The sequence below is a fragment of the Puma concolor genome, chromosome C2 (genome assembly GCF_028749965.1).
Source record: "Puma concolor isolate L17-30 chromosome C2, mPumCon1.1.hap2, whole genome shotgun sequence".
NCBI lineage: Eukaryota > Metazoa > Chordata > Mammalia > Carnivora > Felidae > Puma > Puma concolor.
The window spans coordinates 36086324-36109411 of NC_141675.1; the positions used below are offsets into that span (position 1 = coordinate 36086324).

Here is a 23088-nt window from a genome sequence, read left to right on the forward strand (position 1 = left end):
CTCCTACTCACCTTGATCAGAACGAAAGCTAGAATCATGCCTGACAGGCAGCGGCCTCTGAACTTTTGTTTTAAACTCCGAAGCTGTCCCCTGAGATGCTGACTTATTAGCTCCAGGAATTGATAGAACAGTAAAAGAGTCCATATACTTCTGTAATATTGATTGGGCTGCCATTTCTCTTTCTTCTGTGGCTCAAAATATGGATTTTCCTGACACCAGCCTTAATTTGAATTAAACATTTAAAATATGCCTCTGCCCCTTTGGGGTTCCCCACCTGAACATTTGGGAACTTCAGCACAGCATATGGATTATGGGCAAAACTTGTCAGGGAGTGGAAATATGAGGTCTTGTGTACCTGCAGGTTGTTCATCGATTCCAGAGGCTTTGCTATACAAGGAGGTGGCTTGGTGTAGAGTTTGAGTACCAGGACTGGGAAAACGTGGGGCCGGATCCCAGTGTGAATAAGGCATTCAGTTGCTCTGTGCCTCAGATGACGCATCTGCCAAATGGGGTGACTACGCCCTGACAGCAGGATCATTGGGGGAGATCATGCAGGCAGCGTGAGAGTGTCCGTGGCGAGCTGGGGAAGGACAGAGCAGTGGAATCAGCTCAGAAGAAGTAAGTTAGAAAGATAAGTACAGGGAGGCGGGCAGACATGAGAGGATCCCTGGTACTTGGAACAGCTGTCCACCGCAGGGGCTCACCGTTCAGGGCCCCAGAAGCAAGCGGGGGTCTGGGACAGGGGCTAAGCAGACCTGCAAATGAGGCTGCTTGAAGGAGGTGGGGTGTGACCGCTGGCAGAGAGAAACCTGGAAGCAGAGTCTTAGTGATGGCCTTGCTGGGATCTTTCTGATACCACATGGTGACCCTCTCAGAGGCTCTTTCTCTCTTGTGAGGTCACAATCAGGAGAAAATGAGTGTCAGCCTCAGCACGAGGAGCTACCACTGAGTTAGCAATTACTGTGCCCTTTCTCCGTGCCAGCCTGCTGATTTTAAACTTGTTGATTTTAAACTTCATAATAGCCCAAGATAGTAGGTTCTGTTTTTGTTCACATTTAATGGACAACAAGACTGAACTTTAGAGAAGTTAATGCATTTCGGCCAATGATCGCAGAGTTAGGGAAGTCGGAGCTCATACTTGAAGACAAGTCATTTCTGATCCCAAGACTCTGGTATTAACCATCATACCACACTCCTTTGAATTGATTGAGACTTTATTTCTTTGACATCCAGCAAGAATTCCCTGAGCACCTCTATTAAGCCAGGCCTTAAACTGGGCAGTAAAGTCAAGGAGATGAGTAAGTACAGATTCTTGCCTCTGGGACCTCTAATAGGAAAAAATATGTGTGGACACAATTGACAATGCAGGAGGAAATGTGCAGGGAGCCAGGGAAGCATGAGGCATGGGAGAGCTGCTATCTCAGCCTGAGAAGCCCGCACAGGCTCCTCAAAAGAGGTAATGCTTAAACTGGGTTTTGAAGCTTCTATAGGAGTTTTCCTGATACAAAGAAGTGTTCTTCGTTAGTTGGCCAAGAGCAGCTAGGATGGCTATTTCTTTTTGTCTTTCTTTTGAGAGAGAGCATGAGTGAGAGGGAGTGGGGCAGAGAGACAGGGAGAGAGAGAATCCCAAGCAGGATTGGCATGCTTAGCATGGAGCCCTACACAGGGCTCCATCCCATGACCAGGAGACCATGACTTGAGCCAAAATCAAGAGTCAGATGCTTAACCAACTGAGCCACCCGGGCACCCCTCATTTTTTTGGCAACAAAGACTGCAAATGGCAGTAACAGCTACTTACTAATCTCTCATTTGGGCAGCTTGTAAGGCTTTCTGTTTCCATGCATTTCTGTTTGCAGGTAAACTGCAAAGATCCTGTTTTGGCTCTAAAAAAGGGAGTGTTTTTAGTTCCTCCTTAATTTACAGATTATAAACCTTGAGTATTAATCACCAGTTGGCTCCTTGATAAGTTAACCTTCAAGCAACAGTTTCAAAGCAAGGCTTCTCTCTGCCTGAAGCAGGTATGGAATCACCAGATAAACATGATACATTTTCTTGTAATGTTAATTCTATTCAAAGATGCAAAGGTAAACAATGTTAATGTCATACTGTATTTAGATAGTTTATAGAGTGAATTGCAAGATTAGCATGATTCTTGAGAAATAAAACATTAGCTTTCTTGGAAATGTCACCGTCACTGTTGACACGGGCCATTTTTGGGCATAGTAACACCTTCTCGATCATTAGGAGATAATGAAATATCTGAATGGGCCTCGCATTAAGGTTACCTGCTACTGGGCAGTAGAACAGTTGGGGTCGATCTTTCACCTGCTCAAAAGCTGAACCCTCATACTCTCCCTGTAGAAGGAACCTGGGTCCATTCCCTGGAGTATGATCCCGTAAAGTCTGTTCTTTCATAAAGACGGGTGCCACGATGGGTTCACACTTACCAGTAATGGCTGAAATCTTACAGCGCTTTAATGCCATGCTTGAAATTAAAGTAATGGGAGACACAACCATAAGAAACCCGCTATAAGCCGTGTCAAGTCATAAAACTGTAATGCTGTGAAAGCCTAGCAGCCAGAAATCACTGGTGATGTGAAAGGAGCAAAATAAATATCGGCTGGGTTTTTAATTAACTGCCTCTAAATAATGAAAATGAGCCAATCAGACTCCCTTTTAGTAGCGAAATACCATTATAATTTGAATATTCCTATTGATGGACAGCGTGGCGCCTTTGATGGAGGCACATAAATCAGGCAGGGCTGTTTTGCGTCTCCTGGAGACCACACACCAGTGAGCCTGCTGCATCTGCCAGGCTCCGGCCTGACAAGCACAGGCCATGGTTTTTGCTCCTCGGCCTTTGAGAGGGGAAAGTGTGAAGAAGCCAGACCCAGAAGCTTCTACTCTGCGTCTAGCTCCCTTTTATAATCATCGCCATGCTACTGAGAAAAGAGTTGTGATGAAGAGGCATGCTCTGAAGTCCGGGAGATCAGAAGTTAAATCGTGGCTTACGATTACGTTATGACACTGGGCAAGTCTCCCCTCCCTGTGCGCCAACATGCTCATCTCTGTAATGGGAGGAAATTTGGTCCTTGCACAAAGGGTTTCTTCTCTAAAGCCACCGGCACAGTATCTGGCACATAATATGCACTCAAGAACTATCAAGTGGTGAGGACAGGCTTCCTGCCTTGTTCCTGACCTTGGGAAGGAAGGATCTAATATTTCACCATTAGTATGATGTTAGCTGTAAATTTATCACAGGTGCCCCTTATCAGTTTGAACAACTCTTCTATTTGTAGTTTACTGGGAGATTTTACTGGGTATGCATTTTGAATATTGGCGAATTTTTTTTTTTTTACATCTATTGAAGGGACCATATGGTTTTTCTCCTTTCTCCTGTTAGTATGGTAAATTACATTGACCGAAACTTGGATTTCTGGGTTAAATTCTACTTAGTCATAATCCTTTTTATAGAGATGGATTAAATTTGCTAATACATTGTTGAGGATTTTTGTGTTTATGTTCATGACAGACAGGGGTCTGTAATTTTCTTCACTTGTAGTGTCTCTGCCAGTTTTAGGTATTAGGGTAATGCCAGCCTCTGAAAAGGAGAAAACATTCCCTCCTCCTCTATTTCTTAAAAACAAAATGATGTATGATTAGTGTTTTTCTTCTTTGGATGCATGATAGAAACCAAAGAAACCATCTGGGCCTGGAGTTTCCTTGTGGGAAGATCTTCTACAAAAAAATTTTAAATGATCTAATATGTGATTTAAATATGGTAATAATCAACAGGGGTTTTTTTCCTTAACTCACTTTGGATTTGCTTTACTCTTTTAGGAACTTCTTGATTTTAGCTCTTTCTTCTTTTGTAATAGATACATTTAAAGCTACCGGTGTTTATCTAAGCACCAATTTAACAGCATTTCACAAATTTTAATATGTTTGATTTGTAATATTTTCAGTTTTAATTATTTCTCTTTCAATTTCTTCTTTGTGCATGGATTATTTAAATGTGTATTGTTTAATTTCCAAATATCTGGGCTTTCTTTAGATTGCGTATAGTTAAATGTTATTGATTTCCAATTTAGTTCCATTATGGTCAGAGAACATACTCTAGGATTTCAGCTTTTAAATTCATTGGGTCATTTTATGGCCCATACATGGTCTTTGTGAACATGACATGTGAGGTTGAAATGAGTGTGCATTCTACAGCTGGACGTAATGGTCGATAAATATCAGTTAGGACAAAGCGGTTGATAACATTGTTTACGTTACCTGTGAGTTTATTGATTTTTTGTGTTTTTATTCTATCAATTACTAAAATTTTCCTATGATTGCAGAATTGTCTATTTCTTCCTTTAAGTTTGTCCATTTTTGCTTCATGTTTTGAGGCTCTGTAATTAGATGCATGTGCTTTTATAATAGTTACCTCTTCCATTTGTAATTATGAAATGCCCTTCTTTGGCAACATTTGTTCGACATCAGTTTCATCTGATATTAATTAATCGCCTCCTGCCTTCCTGTGCTTACCATTGTATCAGATATCTTTCCTTCCTACTCCTTTTAGCCTATTTGTGTTTTTATACCTAGAGTGCATCTCTTGTAGACAGCACCATATAGTTATTGCTTACATTTTTATTCCGGTAATCTCTGCCTTCTTATGGAATGTTTCATGTAATTCTTGATGTGGTTGGATTCAGATATACTATTTTATTGTTTGTTACCTGTTTAACCTCCCATACTTGTTTCTCTGTTGTTGCTTCTTTCCTGCCTTCTTTGGGATTGTTTGAATATTCTTAGAATTCCACTTTGGTTTTTCACTGACTTTTAGCTATACCTCTTTTCCTTTATTTTTAGTGGTTACTTGCTCTCTGTATAGATCTGTAAATTTTCACAGGCTTCCTAGAATTGGTATTTTACCACTTTGTACAAACTGCAGAAACGCTGCAGCCATATAGATACATTTACCACCTCTCTCTTGCCATCTTTTATGCTATAGTGCTCGTGTGTTATAATTATATGTATTATAAGCCACGCACACAACATTATAATTTTACTTTCAACAATCATGTATATATTTTAAAGAAATAGGAGAAAAATAGTTTCTTAGACTTACCTAGATACTTACATTTCTTGATGATCTTCCTTTATCCCTGAAGACTCATGTTTTCCTAATATCGTTTCTCTTTTGCTAGTAGAAAAAAAAAAAATTCCTTTAACATTTCTTACAGACCAGTCTGGTGGAGATGAGCTAAAATGTCTTCACTCCACCTTCTTTCTTGAAGGCCATTTTTCTTGTTCTAGAATTATGGGCTAATAGATTTTTTTTTCTTTTAGTCCCTTAAACACAGTGGTCCTATAGCTTCCATGGTTTCTGATCAGTGTGCAGTCATTCACATGTATTTAAAGCCAGTTTTTCTGTGGCTGCTTTCTCTTTATCTTCAGATTTATGGTAGATAGGTATAGTTTCATTCATCTTTATTTCCCTTGGGATTTATTGGCTTTTTGAACATGTAAATACGTGTCTTTCGCCAAAATTGGAAAGGTCTCAGCCATTGTTTGTTTGAATATTATTTTTGCCTCATTCTCCCTCTCTTCTCTTTCTGGGACTCCAATGACTTATTATGTAAGACTTTTTGATATCAACCCATAGGTCCCTGAGGTTACATTTTCCTTCAATATTTTTTCTCTTTCTACTTCAGATTTCTTACAGGTCATCAAAGCTCTGTTTCTTTCCTTGCAGTCTTTATTTTCTCTTTTCTTCAAATTGGATACTTTTATACTGATTTATCACACATTCACTTACCTATTCTATCAAGTCCATTCAGTGAGTAATTTATTTCAAATATTACTTTATTTATTTATTTATTTATTTATTTATTTATTTATTTTTGAGAGAGCATGTGTGAGTGGGAGGGGGCAGAGGGGGAGAAAAAGAGAGAATCTCAAGCAGGTTCCACACCCAGAGCAGATCTCTTGGTCATGAGATCATGACCTCAGCCAAAATCAAGGGTCAGATGCTTAGCCAACTGACCCACCCAGGCATCCCAGATATTATCTCTTTTAATTATAGAATTTGTACTAGATTACTTTTTCTATGTTGCATTTGTCTGATGAGATTTATATCTTTTCCTTCATTCTAAGCATATTTTCTTTTATAGCCTTGAGCATACTTATAAGAATAAATAATATACTTGTTTAAAAATACAAATAGCTGAGCTATCTTGGGGTTGGGCCCTGTTGTCTTTTCCCTCGGGAAAGGGTCACATTTTCCTGACTCCTCATATGGCAATTAAGTTTAGATTATATTCTGGATATTTTGCACATTGGGCCAAGATGGCACTGGATTGTGGTATTCCTTCAAAACGGTTGACGTTTTGTTTTAACAGGCAATTCAGTTCACTTACTTCAGTTCAAACTATAAATTCTCTCTTGCCTCGTATGGACAGTAGTTCAGATCTCAGTGCAGATGGCTTTCAGTCTGTCCCCCACATGCACAGTTCTGGGGCCGGCCAGAGACTTGGGTATTTGAAACACAGTTTGGGCTGTCCCTTCCCTGGCTGGCTCCTCTCCAAGAGTCCTCCCTCACCTTCCAGAAGTGCCGTCCATCTGGCCAGAAAGATGGCCCGCTCATCTGATCGAAATCAGAGTTTTAGCCCCTTGTTCCACAAGGACTGTGACCACCCTCAGGGCAAGGGAACAAACAGAAAACTCTTGAATGCACTTAGTAATACTGAACTATACACCCAAAAGTGGTTAAGATGATAAATTTTATGTCATGTGAATTTTATCACTGTTTTTAAGAATTATTAAAAATCAGAGAACTCACCCATTTTTAGTAGCTTTTTCTGCTCCCCTCCAAAATCTGTCACTCCCCAGACTTCAGGTCTTCGGGAGTGGGGAGCTATTTTTCCAGGGTTAAGGGTATTGTGAGAGGGTTGTGTGTTAGAAGCCTACGCACATCACAAGCAGAACTCCTTAGGTCGCTTTATTTGTACTTTTCACAACCCAAGTTTGCTGTCCTCCCAGTTTCAGGGAAATAAACACAGTGTATTATGTTTTGTGTGAATTTTAATATTCTAATTAGAAAAGTATAAGGATATTGACATAATATGACCCAACATGCAATATATAATTATTCTTTTATAAGATTATTATTTTACTGTTGATAAAGTACCAATGTAAGATTATTAAATTTATGTTATGAAAATAAAACTTTATTTTTAAAGGATTATACCTTTTTAATTTTGGTGACTAAGTGAATTATAAACTCAAATCCTATTGCCATTCAACCTTAGATGATAATTCACAAAAGCCATTTGTTAGTGCCTACATCTGAATTTCTACAGGTGACCAAGGTGCGATTATTTAAGTATGCAGTGTCATTAAAACTTCAAAGAATTTTCTGTTTTATAATAAAAGCCATCCAAAGTTTTAAGAGGCCATGCTAATTAAAAGCCTGACAGTCAGCACTTCAGGAACTTGAGCTAAATTTGGCTTAATCACCTGAAGAAAGCCAAATGGGCAGTTGTTTTAAGAGGGAGCATTACTCTAAATATTAGGAATAATGCTGAGAAATAAAAATCAGCATTGAAGCAGAACAGTTCTACAGTTATTACAGAATGCATCCTCTCTACTTTATGTTTATTTCTATGGGAAAATTAGCCTTCATGATGTATACTATTAATTAGGCAGAGCAACCCTGTCCAACAGAAATGGAATTCCAGCCACATACATAATTATTTCTTTTCTACTGGCCACATTAAATGAATAAAAAGAAACAGATGAAATTGATTTCAGTAATGTGGTATGCAACCCAAGATATCTAACATTATCATTTCAATATGTTATCAAATAGAAAATCATTTGTGAGAAATTCTCCATAAGACAGGTTTTTCAAATCTGATGTGTATTTTCCACTTACGAGACATCTCAATTTGGACTCTAAATTTTCATTGGAAATACTTGATCTGTCTGTAGATTTTGTATAATCTATAGTTGCAAAAAATTGATTCACATACCCAGACATACTTAAAAGTTTTCCAGTAACTGAATTGAGCAACTATTCTTAAATGAGCAATTCAAAAATGACAAAAATGAAATAGAATTCAAATCCACTTCCTCTGTCACACTAGCCACATAGCAAGTGTTCAAAAGCCATATGGTGGCTTGTGGCTTCTGCCCTGAAAAGTGCAGAGTAGTCACAAGGCATCCTTCGAAGGGAAACCTACATCCCATGTCTATCCAAGTTCCTAGAGACACTGAAGATGAGAAAAATTAATTAAAGAAAATCAGGTGGAGAAAAAAACTGGGTGGAGGCAAATAAAATCTTCAGGTTTGTATGGACTAGAACTTCTGACTGGTTCAGTGTTGAGACCGTATGTTAAGACCCTGCTTGGACACTGAGAAAAAGGAGACCGGAAGACCTTCAAAGGTTTTACCTGTCAGTATGATTTGTACCAATTCTATTTAAATATTAGTCTTCAGGTATTCTCCTGGTTAATTGAGGAGTTTGTAATGTTCCATTGTTTTATCTTGAGAACTCACTAGCACTCATTAATTATTTGGTCCTCACAATCCCAGATTTCAAGATATGCTACAGATTCGAGCTATAGTAATCAAAGCAGTATGGTACTGGCACAAAAATAGGCATATATATTAATAGAACAGGATAAAAACCCAGAAATAAACACATACTTATATGGTCAATTAATCAATGACAAAGTATGCTACAATATACGGTGGGGAAAAGACAGTCTCTTTGATAAATGGTCCTGGGAAAACCAGACAGCTACTTGCAGAAGAATGAAACTGGACCACTTTCTCATACCACACACAAAAATAAACTCAAAATGAATTAAAGACATAAATATGAGACCCGAAACCATAAGACTCCAAGGAGAAAACGTTTCTTTGGCATGGACCATAGAAACATTGTTCTAGAAATGTCTCCTTAGGCAAGGGAAACAAAAGCAAAATTAAATGATTGAGACTACACCAAAATGAAAATCTTCTGCACAGTAAAGGAAACCATCAACAAAACAAAAAAGCAACTTACTGAATGGGAGAAGATAATTTCAAATGATATATCTCATAAAGGGTTGGCATCCAAAATAAATAAGAATTTATACAACTCAACACCAATAATAATAATAATAATCTGATTAAAAATGGGCAGGACACCTAAATAGACATTTTTCTTTTTTTTTCTTTTTTTTTTTCAATATATGAAATTTATTGTCAAATTGGTTTCCATACAACACCCAGTGCTCATCCCAAAAGGTGCCCTCCTCAATACCCATCACCCACCCTCCCCTCACTCCCACCCCCCATCAACCCTCAGTTTGTTCTCAGTTTTTAACAGTCTCTTATGCTTTGGCTCTCTCCCACTCTAACCTCTTTTTTTTTTTTTCTTCTCTCCCCCATGGGTTTCTGTTAAGTTTCTCAAGAGCCACATAAGAGTGAAACCATATGGTATCTGTCTTTCCCTGTATGACTTATTTCACTTAGCATAACACTCTCTAGTTCCATTGACGTTGCTACAAAAGGCCATATTTCATTCTTTCTCATTGCCACGTAGTATTCCATTGTGTATATAAACCACAATTTCTTTATCCATTCATCAGTTGATGGACATTTAGGCTCTTTCCACATTTTGGCTATTGTTGAGAGTGCTGCTATAAACATTGGGGTACACGTGCCCCTATGCATCAGTACTCCTGTATCCCTTGGGTACATTCCTGGCAGTGCTATTGCTGGGTCATAGGGTAGGTCTATTTTCAATTTTCTGAGGAACCTCCACACTGCTTTCCAGAGCGGCTACACCAATTTGCATTCCCACCAACAGTGCAAGAGGGTTCCCGTTTCTCCACATCCTCTCCAGCATCTATAGTCTCCTGATTTGTTCATTTTGGCCACTCTGACTGGCATGAGGTGATATCTGAGTGTGATTTTGATTTGTATTTCCCTGATAAGGAGCGACGTTGAACATCTTTTCATGTGCCTGTTGGCCATCCGGATGTCTTCTTTAGAGAAGTGTCTATTCATGTTTTCTGCCCATTTCTTCACTGGGTTATTTGTTTTTTGGGTGTGGAGTTTGGTGAGCTCTTTATAGATTTTGGATACTAGCCCTTTGTCTGATATGTCGTTTGCAAGTATCTTTTCCCATTCCGTTGGTTGCCTTTTAGTTTTGTTGGTTGTTTCCTTTGCTGTGCAGAAGCTTTTTATCTTCATAAGGTCCCAGTAATTCACTTTTGCTTTTAATTCCCTTGCCTTTGGGGATGTGTCGAGTAAGAGATTGCTACGGCTGAGGTCAGAGAGGTCTTTTCCTGCTTTCTCCTCTAGGGTTTTGATGGTTTCCTGTCTCACATTCAGGTCCTTTATCCATTTTGAATTTATTTTTGTGAATGGTGTGAGAAAGTGGTCTAGTTTCAACCTTCTGCATGTTGCTGTCCAGTTCTCCCAGCACCATTTGTTAAAGAGACTGTCTTTTTTCCATTGGATGTTCTTTCCTGCTTTGTCAAAGATGAGTTGGCCATACATTTGTGGGTCTAGTTCTGGGTTTCTATTCTATTCCATTGGTCTGTGTGTCTGTTTTTGTGCCAATACCATGCTGTCTTGATGATGACAGCTTTGTAGTAGAGGCTAAAGTCTGGGATTGTGATGCCTCCTGCTTTGGTCTTCTTCTTCAAAATTACTTTGGCTATTAGGGGCCTTTTGTGGTTCCATATGAATTTTAGGATTGCTTGTTCTAGTTTCGAGAAGAATGCTGGTGCAATTTTGATTGGGATTACATTGAATCTAAATAGACATTTTTCTAAAGAAGACATCCAGATGGCCAACAAACACATGAAGAGATGCTCAACATCACTCCTCATCAGAGAAGTGCAAATCAAAACCACAGTGGGATATCACCTTACACCTGTCAGAATGGCTAAAATAAAAAACACAAGAAATAACAAGTGTTGGCAAAGATGTGCAGAAAAAGGAACCTTCCTGCACTGTTAGTGGAACTGCAGAATTGGTGCAGCCACTGTGGAGAGCAGCTTGGAGGTTCCTCAAAAAATTAAAATCAGAATTACCCCATGATCCAGTAATTCTACTACTGGATATTTACCCAAAGAAAAGAAAAATACTAATTGATAAAAATATATGCACCCCTATGTTTATGGCAGCATTATTTATAATAGCCAAGATACGAAAGCAACCTAAGTGTCCATGAATAGATGAATGGATAAAGAAAATGTGCTATCTGTATCTAGATAGATAGATAGATAATAGAATATATATTGGAATATTACTCAGCCATAAAGAAGAATGAAATCTTGCCATTTGCAACAACATGGGTGGATCTGGAGGGTATAATGCTAAGTGAAATAAGTCAGTCAGAAAAAGACAAATACCATATGATTTCATACATATGTGGAATTTAAGAAACAAAAAGCGAAAAAAAAAAGAGACCAAAAAAAAAAAAAAAAAAAAGCCAGACTCATAAATACAGAAAACAAACTGGTGGTTACCAGAGGGGAAGTGGGTGGGAGAATGTGTGCAATAGATAAAGGGCATCAAATGTACACATCATGGTGAGACCAGAGCAATGTATAGATTTGTTGAATCATTATAGTGTATGCCTGAAACTAATATAACACTGTATGTTAACTATACTTCGATTAAGTAAAAGAAAAGAGGGGCGCCTGGGTGGCTCAGTCGGTTAAGCACCCAACTTCACTCAGGTCATGATCTCACAGTCATGGGTTCCAGCCTCACGTTGGGCTCTGTGCCGACAGCTCAAAGCCTGGAGCCTGCTTCGGATTCTGTGTCTCCCTCTCTCTCTGGGCCTCCCCCACTCGTGCTATCTCTCTGTCTCTCAAAAACAAATATACATTAAAAAATTTTAAAAGGAAAAGAAAAGAATTATTTGGTCCTATGGATAGCTCCTCTTTCTGAAGTTGTAAGCCCTGGCCCTAATTCTGGGGACCTCAGTATCTCCTAAGATTCCCTCCCTGCAGGAGGTAGATGTTTACAAAAACTTTGTTGGTGGAGATAACTGTAGAGTGCTAAAGGGCCATGACATTTGCATAGGACATTTTTCACTCTCCAGGCACTTCAACATCCATTACTTCCCCTAAAGGACAAGTAGGGGTTAGTTGAAGTAGATTCCAGATAATGATCATGGAGTGGATCTGACTGAACTGCACCTAACAGCTGTGGGCAAACAAGAGCCCTTCATTTTTAAATAAGATTCTCTACCCTTATTTGACAGTCCCCTGTTCCTGTTTGGCGGTGAGAAAGGTGTGTGTGCCCATGTGGTAATTGCATTCAGGTCAGTAATTTTTGAGACACAGAGTTTTAACACATTCTTGGCAAACATTAAAAATTCAGCCATTATGGGGTGCCTGGGTGGCTCAGGCAGGTGAGCGTCCCACTTTGGCTCAGGTGGTGGTCTCACGGTTCGTGGGTTCAAGCCCCACATTGGGCTCCGTGCTGACAGCTCAGAGCTTGGAGACTGCTTTGGATTCCCTCTCTCTCTGCCCCTCCCTTCCTGGCACTCTATCTCTTTCTCAAAAATAAATAAACATTATTTTTTTTTTAATTCAGTCATTATGAACTCAGTCACTATCCTAGTCAGTGTGGTTTCCTGGCTCCCTCCCTCATCCTGCCATGTGGCAACACCTGACCAGAACTGTGGACGCCTTGGGATCAACCAGCGAGGTCAGCAGGAGGGCAGGGTGTGGCTCCCACCGGCAAGGGCACAGCGAACGACAGGACTAGGAAAGAGCCATCTCATAGGCCAGGCAATGACCTGTACTAGCCTTCTGCTAGGAATGAAGGCACAGAAATGCCATTATCAAGAGGAAGACATGACGGGGTCCACAGGCAGGGTCCTGTCCCACCGGCGCTGTTAAGGCCGATATTCTTTCCCCTTGGCAGCCATAACACTCTTCTATGGTGGCTCCGTGGTGGCACACAACTGTGTCTGGAAGCATGTAAGGGTGAGATTGACTGGCCATCGTGCTTTGTGTTCTCCCCACACTCAGAACAGACACCTGTTGCAGCCTTTGAGTACTTCATTGTGCTTAATTCTTTAGTTATCTGCCTCCTTCTCCCGTCTGTAAACACAGAGCTAGTCTCAGATTCATGCGGATCTCTAGCCCCTGGCCAGGTAGGTCAGCACTTCAAGAGATGCAGGTTGGTTTCACCATAGGCCGGAGTAAGAGCCTGGTCCATTGTAAATGCTCAATAAATGTGAGCTGCAGTGAATTTTATAAATTATTATTCACTCAGCTGCTTTTAACTATATTATGTATGCCTAGGGAAGGTTGCTGAGTGAATGACGAATATAGCACATTTTTGTACCTGGAGTCCTTCAACGCCAGACCACTGGGCACCAGGTGGAGCAAATGACCATCTGACATCTCTTTAAGTCCTACTTGACCTCATTGTGACGAGCTGAGCCAGGGGGACTTCTTCAAGTCTCTCAGCATATAGATCGGTTGTTATAGCATTTGTTTGTTCAAGAGACGTTGCCAAAAAAGGAAAAATGCGTTGTCTTCATCGGTTTTTCAGCAATGCAATAACTAGTGTTAAATCTTCCAAAAGGAAAGGGAATTTTGATCTTGGAATGTAGGAAGATGGCTTTTTAAATAAAAGAGTATGTTTTCTTTTGCTCAATACTAAGTAGACAGAAAGCTATAAATGGTGACGCCTCCCCTCCCCCTGACTTTGGTGTCTCAGAGAAATAAGGTACGCTGCCAATATGCATTTAGCTACTTGCAGGCTGGAAGCAGGATTTATTATTATCGCAATAAGAAAAAGCAGGTAGACCTTTATACTTCGCACGGTGCTTTCACATTTAGTGTGTCGTTGCAGCCTCTTGGCACTTTCAGGATTAGGCATGGTTCATCCTCAGTTATATGAAGAGGGATTTAGGAACCAGCCAAGGTCACACGGCTGAGAAGAACAGAGCCGGGGACCCCAAACAAGGTCATCTTCCCGCCACCCAGACGCACGAAGGACCAGCAGAAGTGACGATCCATTGAACCTTCTCCTTTAACTTTCTACTTGGGGATATTTTAAGTTTTCATCTGGAGCAAGAGGGCTTAAAATCAACTCTTTCTTTTTTAAAGTATAGATTTATCTCTGAATTCAGCCCTGATCGGATATTCTGGGCGTGATGGCCTCTTGATGTGATTGGCATTTGTCCTTTCCCATTTTATTATACTTAAAGTCACTGCAGAAGGCTCCAGCTAGAGGTGTAGGGTCCACTTTCAAAAGCACACCCTCCCAGCCCTCTGGCAGCATGGTCAGGGTTCACTGTCTGCCGAGCGTGCCTGCTGGAGACCACAGCCTGCTGCGGAAAGCAGATGGCATCATCCCCATCTGGAGGCACCTCACCACTCTGGAGGAGAAGCCTTTACAAGGTCTATCATTTTCCCAGGTCTGGGGCCATGAAACTGAGCTGGCGTTAGCTCCAACAGAAGACTGGCTACATGCTTGGGGTACAGTGTTTCTCAAGGGGGGCACCATAGCCATTTTGGGTACCATGGTTCTCGGAGCTGACTATTTAGCACCTTTGACTCTTGCACAATAAAGGCCATTAACAACCTCCAGCCACCGAGACAAGCAAAATCAGACAGACAAAGCCAACCTACCCCACAAACTCTCCCTGTGAAGCAGTACCGGGCCTGGATGAGACTTTGGGGGACACAGGATATAGTCGTTGACCAGGGATGTTCAGGAAAGCAGGTGTGTGTAAGCTGTGGCTGACAGGTGCCAGGTATTTCAAGGAGCAGACTGTTCTTGAATGATTCAGAATATTTCTGCTGATGAAATGATCTCCACATTCAGCCCCTTCAGCTCTCAAACATGAACAGGGAATTTGCCAGAAGTGTGTGATTTTTCTTCAGTATAATGGCAGTGATAAGGGTTAACACGTATGTAGTACTTAACTTCATATCAGGCACTGTTAAGTGTTTTGTATGTATTAACTCATTTAATCCACCCAACAACCAAAATTGCTGAGGTGACTACTACTAATATTGTCTCATTTTACAGATGAAGAAACAGGCACAGAGAGGTCGGTGACTTGCTCAGGGTCACACAGGTAGTTAACCAGACAGGTAGGGTTCGAGTCCAGTGTCTTTGGCTCCAAGAGCCATCAAGTTCTGCCTAGTTGCGCCCACTACAAAACCTTCGATTGCGAGATACAAAGCACTTTGTGTTGCTCTGAGATTCTGAGTTCAATGAGAGGTGGCAGGTTGTGTTTTTAAGCATCAGGAACGGGATATGGAATCATGATCTGGGTGGAAAGCGTAGTTGGTAAATTATAAGAACGGTAATTCTCAAGCTTTCTGGTCTCGGGACCCCTTTACACTCTTAAACAATATTAAGGACCCCCAACAGCTTTTGTCTTTGTGGGTTTGTGTCTATTAATATTTACTGTATAAGAAATTAAAACTGAGAAACTTCCAAGTCCTTATCTATTAATTCACTTAAAAATAACAATAATAAATTCATTACATGTTAACATAAATAACATAGTTTGACTATATTTTCCAAAACAAAATAAGTTAGTGAGAAGAGTGGTATTGTTGTTTACATTTTTTGCAATCTCTTCAATGTGTAGCCTACTGGAAGACAGCGAGATCCTCGTATCTGCACTTGCCTTCAGTCTGCTGAGATACATTTGTTTAGGTGAAGTATGCAAGCAGAAAAAAATATAGCCTCGCCCAGGTATGTAGTTGGAAAAGGGAGGAAATTTTAAAAATCTTTTCGGATAATTGTAGATATTCTTCTCGGATACAACACCAAAACTTCATAAGTAATAGTTTCTTAAAGGTTCATTATAATAAGGAATCTGAAATCGCATCAAGGAACTTACCATATACTGACCACTACATTAAAATGCACTGGCTCTTTTTAAACTTTTTTTTTAACGTTTATTTATTTTTGAGACAGAGAGAGACAGAGCATGAATGGGGGAGGGGCAGAGAGAGAGGGAGACACAGAATCGGAAGCAGGCTCCAGGCTCTGAGCCATCAGCCCAGAGCCCGACGCGGGGCTCGAACTCACAGACCGCGAGATCGTGACCTGAGCTGAAGTCAGACGCTTAACCGACTGAACTACCCGGGCGCCCCGCCTGCACTGGCTCTTTGAATGGCTCTTTTACCCATAACACGACTGTGCAATACTACACACTGATCGTTTGGAAGACAGTGATTCACTGGCAAGTAGATCTTTCAAAACCCGATGTATTTCATTCTACAATATCACACAGTCACCCTCATTAATACCACTAACCATCTCATCAGAAAAGTATTAATATATTGGTAAATGGTTAAAACTTAATGTGGCAGACACAAGTTTTCCAAATTAAAAGCTCTCATCTTGTCACTGGCGACAAATCCTACCGGTTCTTTTCTTTGGAGTGACAGGCTTACTTTTAAAACAATATCCGCCACACCCTCCAATCTGAATAAACCTAGTTTGTCTAACAATCATTCTTCCAAGTCAAAAAGGCATTCCGTGAAAAAAGGTCCTAGTTCAGCTCCCACTCAACTCACACAAATGCTTTTCTTAGAGCATACTTTGCTGTGCAGGGTCCTTTATGTATACTTTCCATTTTGTTCCACAGAATATGAAAAAGATGTGTACTCAAGAACTGAGATTTAACTAAATCAATAATATTTACTGCATTATTCAAGTCATTGTGTTTTTTTCCAAAAAAGTTTATTATTTTGAGAGAGAGAGAGGGAGAATCCTATGCAGGTCCTCTGTGGTGTCAGTACAGATCCCAATACTGGGTTGCATCTCACGAAGTCAGATCATGACCTGAGCCAAAATCAAGAGTCAGATGCTTAACCCAATGAACCCCTCGGGTGCCCCTCAAGTCATTCTTAGGTGAAATTGTTTTTTTTTTTTTTTTTACTTTTTTTACTCCAACTCTATGTGGTAAAGAATTCAGCCAGGTCTACTTAAGGCACAGCACGTTTGTTCACTGTTGCTTTTGTACCATCAGTACAAGTTATCACCACAGTGAAAAAGTCAAATAATGCATTAGTGTCAGTAGAGAGCTAATTTTGACTTTGTGGACCCGGCAGAAGGGGTATCGGGGATCCCAGGGGTCCGGGGATCCCAGGGGTCCACAGATCGCACTTGGAGACCCGGTATCCTAGAATGTCACACTGGCCCAGTGATAGGCAACAAGAAAGAACAAAGAAGGTGCTGGAGTTAGAATCAGAGGGTCCAAATCCGTCCTTGATCTGGTCCTTACTATCACAGTGGCTTTGGGTGAACTAGTTGATCTCCCTGAGACTCAGTTTCCTCGGCTGAAAAATGGAATCAACACAACCTGCTGTTCAAGGGTATTCAAGGTTAGGATCAAAATATATTCTAAAAATCTGTTTCATTCCCCCATTCGTGAGTCAGTTTCATTCATTTGCCCCAGACTCTTACGGGAGGACTTGAGCAGCAGCTCCGGCAGTGTCTGCCGAGGTGTTGCGAGGGTGCACTATGGGAGGAGAAGGCACCTGTGAGGCAGACAGGGGTGCCGAGGGGCGAGAGCCTCATGCCCCTCCCCCCCAGCCCTTCAGGGGCCCATCTTCCGGCCTGACCTTTCAAGGGGGCCTTTGGGGAAGTCGAGTTCAGCGTCCTGGGGCCACAGTCACGGCGGGTCACAGCCGGAAGCCTGGCAGCCTAGTGCTGCCTGCCTCACTTCCCCACAGCGCCCACTGCTGGCTGGCGTGCGTGTCCATCACTGCGCTACTCCCCTACCCATGAAAGCCGATTAGAAAGCCACTTTTTAGAAGTGACATGTTTACATGGACACCACCACTTATCGTCACCATTACAAACCCTTTATGCACATTGCCCCCCGCCCCGACTGCAGTTCTTTATTAGTAATAACACATTCCAGTGGTAGACCTCACAAAACATGGAGCCAGCCCAGTGAGTCACGTACCAGCACCCCAGCCCACAATTTTAAATATCCTTCCGCCTTCACGCTCCATCCCGGGAGCTCCATCCTTCCTTCCACAGGTCCTACAAATTCCTCTCTCAATTTGTGGTCTCTTAATTTGCTACTCGACGCCGTTGTAAGTAAAGACAGATTAGAATGCTAAATTATGGGCATGAATTTTACCATTCATCTATATACTATGCAATGCCAGTTTCAAATGCAAATATAAGAGCAGTTAACTGCTGTGCAGAGTCTCCGAAAATTACAGAATTCACATTTCATAGCTCACGTATGCCTATGTATTCAATTCTTTACCAGAGCATTGTAAATGCCACACAAACACAAACGGCGCTCAACTGTGTTTATTTTGCTTCTTAATGTGCACACATTTTATCCACGCTCTCTACCCTCGGTTTACTGGTAGGAAGGGCAGCCCCAAACGAAAGGAACTGCAGGGTGTCCTAGCTTTCCTCCTCTCTGCCGTCTTCAGCCTAAGTGTTTGACTACTACAGGGAAGTACCATGAGTAAGAAAAAACAAGACAGAGTTCTTTGGTTGGTCATGTTTCTTAAAACATCCCTGCCTTCCTTCCGCATTCAAAGCAATTTTGGTTCGAACAGGAAAGGTACCTCTCGGGATTGTCCGCTGCCTGCTTTCTCAGTCCTAGACACCATACGCTTACCTTCGCACTGCGTCCGCTGAACTCCCACACAGTGTAAGGGCACTGAGTTTCTGTGCTCACTGGGTATCCTGAGCGCTGGAAGTAAATGGGGCAGACAGAACAATGGATCGTTGTCTCCTCTGCTCCCGGACTTGCTGCGTTGTCCCATCAGACTTCAGGTACAAAACGCAAGTTCAAAGATAAAATGATTAAGAATTCAAGATGGCAACAACAGAGGTTTAAACCAAGCTCAGGGTCCTCTTAAGCATGGAGTGCCATGTGGCTCTCAGGTCACATGCCCGTGAAGCTGCCCCTACCCCAGTGCCTGTGCTCCTGCCACCCTGTCCCCTGCAGGCCTGGTGGCCTCAAGATGTCCCTTCCCGCTAAAGGGCCCCCAGGGCATCCGCCCCTCTGCCTGAAACTCAGTTTCCTCCCTCCTGGCCTGGGCATGTCCCTCCTTCTCCTCCTGGGATCTCAGCTCAGCTGTCGCATCCGTAGGTAGTGCTCCCTGCCCGGCAGACAGGTCAGAACTGTCTTAGTACCGCGGAGCTCTCCTTCAGTCACGCATCAAGATCACTGTTCTTTATTTAGGGATGTCATCATCGGATTGCTTATTGTCCCCCCCGCTGAACTGCCAGCAGCATATATGCTAAGACTGTGTTTGGTTTTGCTCATCCGTGTTTCACCAGTGCTGGGCACGTAGTCCCTAATCAATACCTACAAGGTGAATGAATGGATAAAAAACTGAATGCGTGTTTTTGCAACAGGAGCACAAGTATCAGATGAAGAGGTGGGATGAGGGCCGCATGAATTCCAGCTTTTGTTCGAAAGAGGCTAAATCCTGTCTCATACTGAGCTGGTGAGACTATGTGAGCATCACATACCCTTGTTTCCTTGCTGTCTCCTCTGGGTAATGAGTGCTCAAGGATTGGCCGTCCTTGTGTTATAAGGGATCCAAGTGCTTTCCTTTGTGTCTCTGGTGCCACAGGCAAGTTCCTGGTGCTTGCTCGGCTCTGCGAAAGTTCTGGTCCATTGAACTGAACTGAGCTGGACTTGGATGAAACGTGTGGCCCCGAAGCTTCCTATGTCTCTCCCTCCCCTGTGTCTCCTTTTCCTCTGTCCTCTCCTTCCCTCTTGTTAAGTATTTCTGAGTCTTGAGAACCATTTTAGTTGTGATCAAATGTTTCCAACAGAAAATGACCCTCATTTATTTTCAGTTTAACTCGACTCTTCAAAGAAAAATGGTCTGATTGGTCCTGTAATCATGCAGTGGTTGGGCACTCCAGAGACTGCCCCAGAGCCAGGTTGGGCACATTTGCTGGTAATATTCCTACGTTGGCCTTGATCTTGGGAATCACAAGGCAGGCACTTCAGAAGTTCATGCATTCAACAACAGCCAACTCAAAGCAGAAATTAAACTCGAGAACCAGATGAAACCTACCCTTCCGCCCTGAGGGCTGCAGGTTTAACCCTGTCCAAGAGGCAGTACAGTGTCACCCCCGACCCTGAACAACAGTGACAGAGTGCGAATCAGCCCTCTTGGTGGGGCCCAGTCTGCAACCTGTCTGTCTTATCCATGATTCCACACCTACATCTGAGAAATGGCCAGGAGGGGGTGTAGTGAAAATGGAGTGCTCATAATGAAATTGAGGATCGATGAAATAATAAAAAATAAAAGCCTACAGGTAAGATTGGTATTGATTGACCATCTCAGAAAACATTGTTAGTAAGAGATCAGGGCATGCTTCCTATATGTAAAATGGGGGATTTCTCTCCAGAGTGAGACCTGAATGGGAATATAGAATGCTACTGGAAGCAATCCCCAGTGCAGTGCCCTTGAAATTACGGGGCTGCTTATGGATGGTGCGGTGGAGGAGAAAGGGCCCGGTTCAGGGGTTAGCCAGCCATACCTGGGGTTTACACTGTCTTCAGCTCTGTGACCTGGAGCAAGTAATAACCTCTCTGATTCTGATTCTCTTCCTCCTCCTCCTCCTCTTCCTCTTTCTCCTCCTCCTCTAACTCCTCCTCCTCCTTCTTAATTTGACAAATCGGCATAAAGCACCTGCCTCCAGGTTTGCTATGAAGATTGAATAAGGTCACCCAGGTGGAGATCCAGAGCTCGGCACTAGGTACAGAGCAGGCGTGCGGTCGTGTTACCCCTTCTCCCCACAGCATCAGGAGACTGTTCCTCTCTGGAACAGCTGGCCAGGGCCTGGACTAGAGGCAAGAAAACACCTGATTGCCTCCAAAATGAGGACCCCCTTAAATTGTGCACACTAGGCACCTCACCCCGGTGCCAACAGTGTTGGGACACATCAGAGTAGATGCCCTCCTCCAACACCATCTCCCGAGCCATTTTCTAGGTGACACAACTGAGACCCACAGTCATCATAATTCAACTACAGCAGTGAGTCAAAGTGGAAAACCTAGAACGTGACTCAAAGCCTCCAAGTCTGGGAGGTTCCAAGTCTGTGTTTTACCCCCAGCAGCCTAGAGATGAATTCTTTGCTGCCCGTGTCGTGTGATGTTTACCACCCCCCTCCCTTGCACCATGAGTGGGCTTTCTGGACATCTACACACTGTCTCCCTGACAAGTCAGGAAGAGAATGTGTCTCAAGTTTTCAGTATTTCACAAGGCACTTACTACACGGCTTACTTGCAGTCGGGGTTCAAGAAATAAATATCCATCAATTGAGAAAAAGAAGATGTTTTCATGGCCTCATAATTTTAATGCAGAGAAATAGTTATAATACACATTAACCCAGCTGAGGGGGAGAAATGCATTAATTTCACAACATGTTCAGCTCTTTAAGAAGTTAGCTTTTCAGGCTCCACGGGGCTTCTGGAACTCAGACTCACGCCTGCTGTTTTGAGAAAAAATTGCACCTGATTGGTGCCCCTCTCCCGCCAGGGAAGTGGTGGGTGGAGAGACTTAATGGAGGCTGGAGGGGTGGGAAGCTGGCTGCAGCACCATGGGGCATTGAAGCCAGGAGGAAAGGACAGAGCAGAGCTGCTCACATTTAGTGAGCAGACAAATACCTCACCAGGGAACCTGGTTTAAAAAAAAAAACCACAACAACCTGTAATCTGATTCAGGAGTCCAGGTCAGGCCTGGGAGTCTGTATTTTCAACGAGTTCCCCAGCAATGCTCACGCTGGTGGTTCAAGGGACAAACAATTATGCAAGCTTTGGCCTTTTTCTCCTTCCTCTACAGCCATTTATCTTTAGGCTGTGGGCAAAATCCTTGTTCTCACACCAGGCGAGGGCAAGCGGCAGCAAACTAGGACAGTCACCAGTCCCCCCGCAACCGTGACTCCCCTCCTTTCTGCCGGATACACTTGATGGGTGACATTTCCATGTGTGAAACGCTTCAATTTTACCATCCATGAAACGAGCATGTTGATCTGGGTCTCTGGAGGCCTCTTTTTCCAGTGTGACAATTCTTTGTGTGGAGGAAATGGCCTGGAGGTTTTGGGTTTGCAAATCTGGCCCAAGAGAAGCTCTGTCTTCCGTCTGGCAATTCTCAGGATCCCCATTCACTGTCTTCCATCCTTCTGCAGGGGAAATTTGCGCGTTCAAGATCCACGGCCAGGAGCTGCCCTTTGAGGCCGTGGTGCTCAACAAGACGTCGGGAGAGGGCCGGCTGCGCGCCAAGAGTCCCATTGACTGTGAGCTGCAGAAAGAGTACACGTTCATCATCCAGGCCTACGACTGTGGCGCAGGGCCCCGGGAGACGGCCTGGAAGAAGTCGCACAAGTGAGTGGCCGGAGAGGGATCCCTGCACCCCTACCCCCCACCCCACTTCCCTCCCACCCTTCGGTACCACACCCTGCTCTTCAGGTCTGTATACCCAGCGGTCATACCATGGTTCTTCTGCCAGCTCCCCGGGCCCCTGCAGGCATCAGCACAGGCGGAGTCCTCCACCTGCAATACTCTGCCCCTGTGCCTCCCTTGAAAATATTCCCCTTCCGCCATCAGGACTGTGTTCAAGTGTCACGTCTTCCGGGAAGCCTTCCCTGAACCAGCCCATCCCTGCGGAGCTGGTTGGGACCTTGTTCTGGGTTTCTGCCATGCCACACGCATATCTCTGTCCTGGCACTTTTTAGTTTGGGTTGTAGCTCTCTCCCATTTGGAGTTTGATTCTGAACCTGACTCAGAGAGTGGTTAAATTCTTTCTGAAAGGAAGAGTGAATGAACAGAGGAGGAGGAGCAGATAAAGGAAAGGGGAGGCAGTCTAGAAGGAATCGTTGCTTAAAGCTGGGTAGCTGGGAAGGCCAGAGAAGGGGCGGATTCATCTCCAAAGCAGGGCATTGACAGGTAGAAGCGTCTCCTGTGGGAGGGCGGACAGAACACTCAGACAGCAACCATCCTGACTGGCTGTGGTTTCTCTGCTCCTTCGGCCCTGGGACCGACCAGAGTCAGTGCCCACGGGAGGTGTGGGAGGACAGTGTCATTCTCCCTTTACTGCC

General features: G+C 43.0%; 1 protein-coding gene across 3 annotated transcripts in view; it reads left to right on the top strand.

The window, feature by feature from the left end:
- The window catches only part of CLSTN2 (calsyntenin 2), a 609330-nt gene that overhangs the window by 447981 nt on the left and 138261 nt on the right, over positions 1–23088 (top strand). For 2 of the 3 annotated variants that reach the window (XM_086674405.1, XM_086674406.1), the window contains exon 3: positions 22180–22375. In XM_086674405.1, coding sequence (XP_086530531.1) covers positions 22180–22375 — 196 coding nt within the window. Of the gene's footprint in view, positions 1–950; positions 1299–22179; positions 22376–23088 lie in introns of those variants that run through there. The other variant, XM_086674407.1, reaches the window with a different exon arrangement.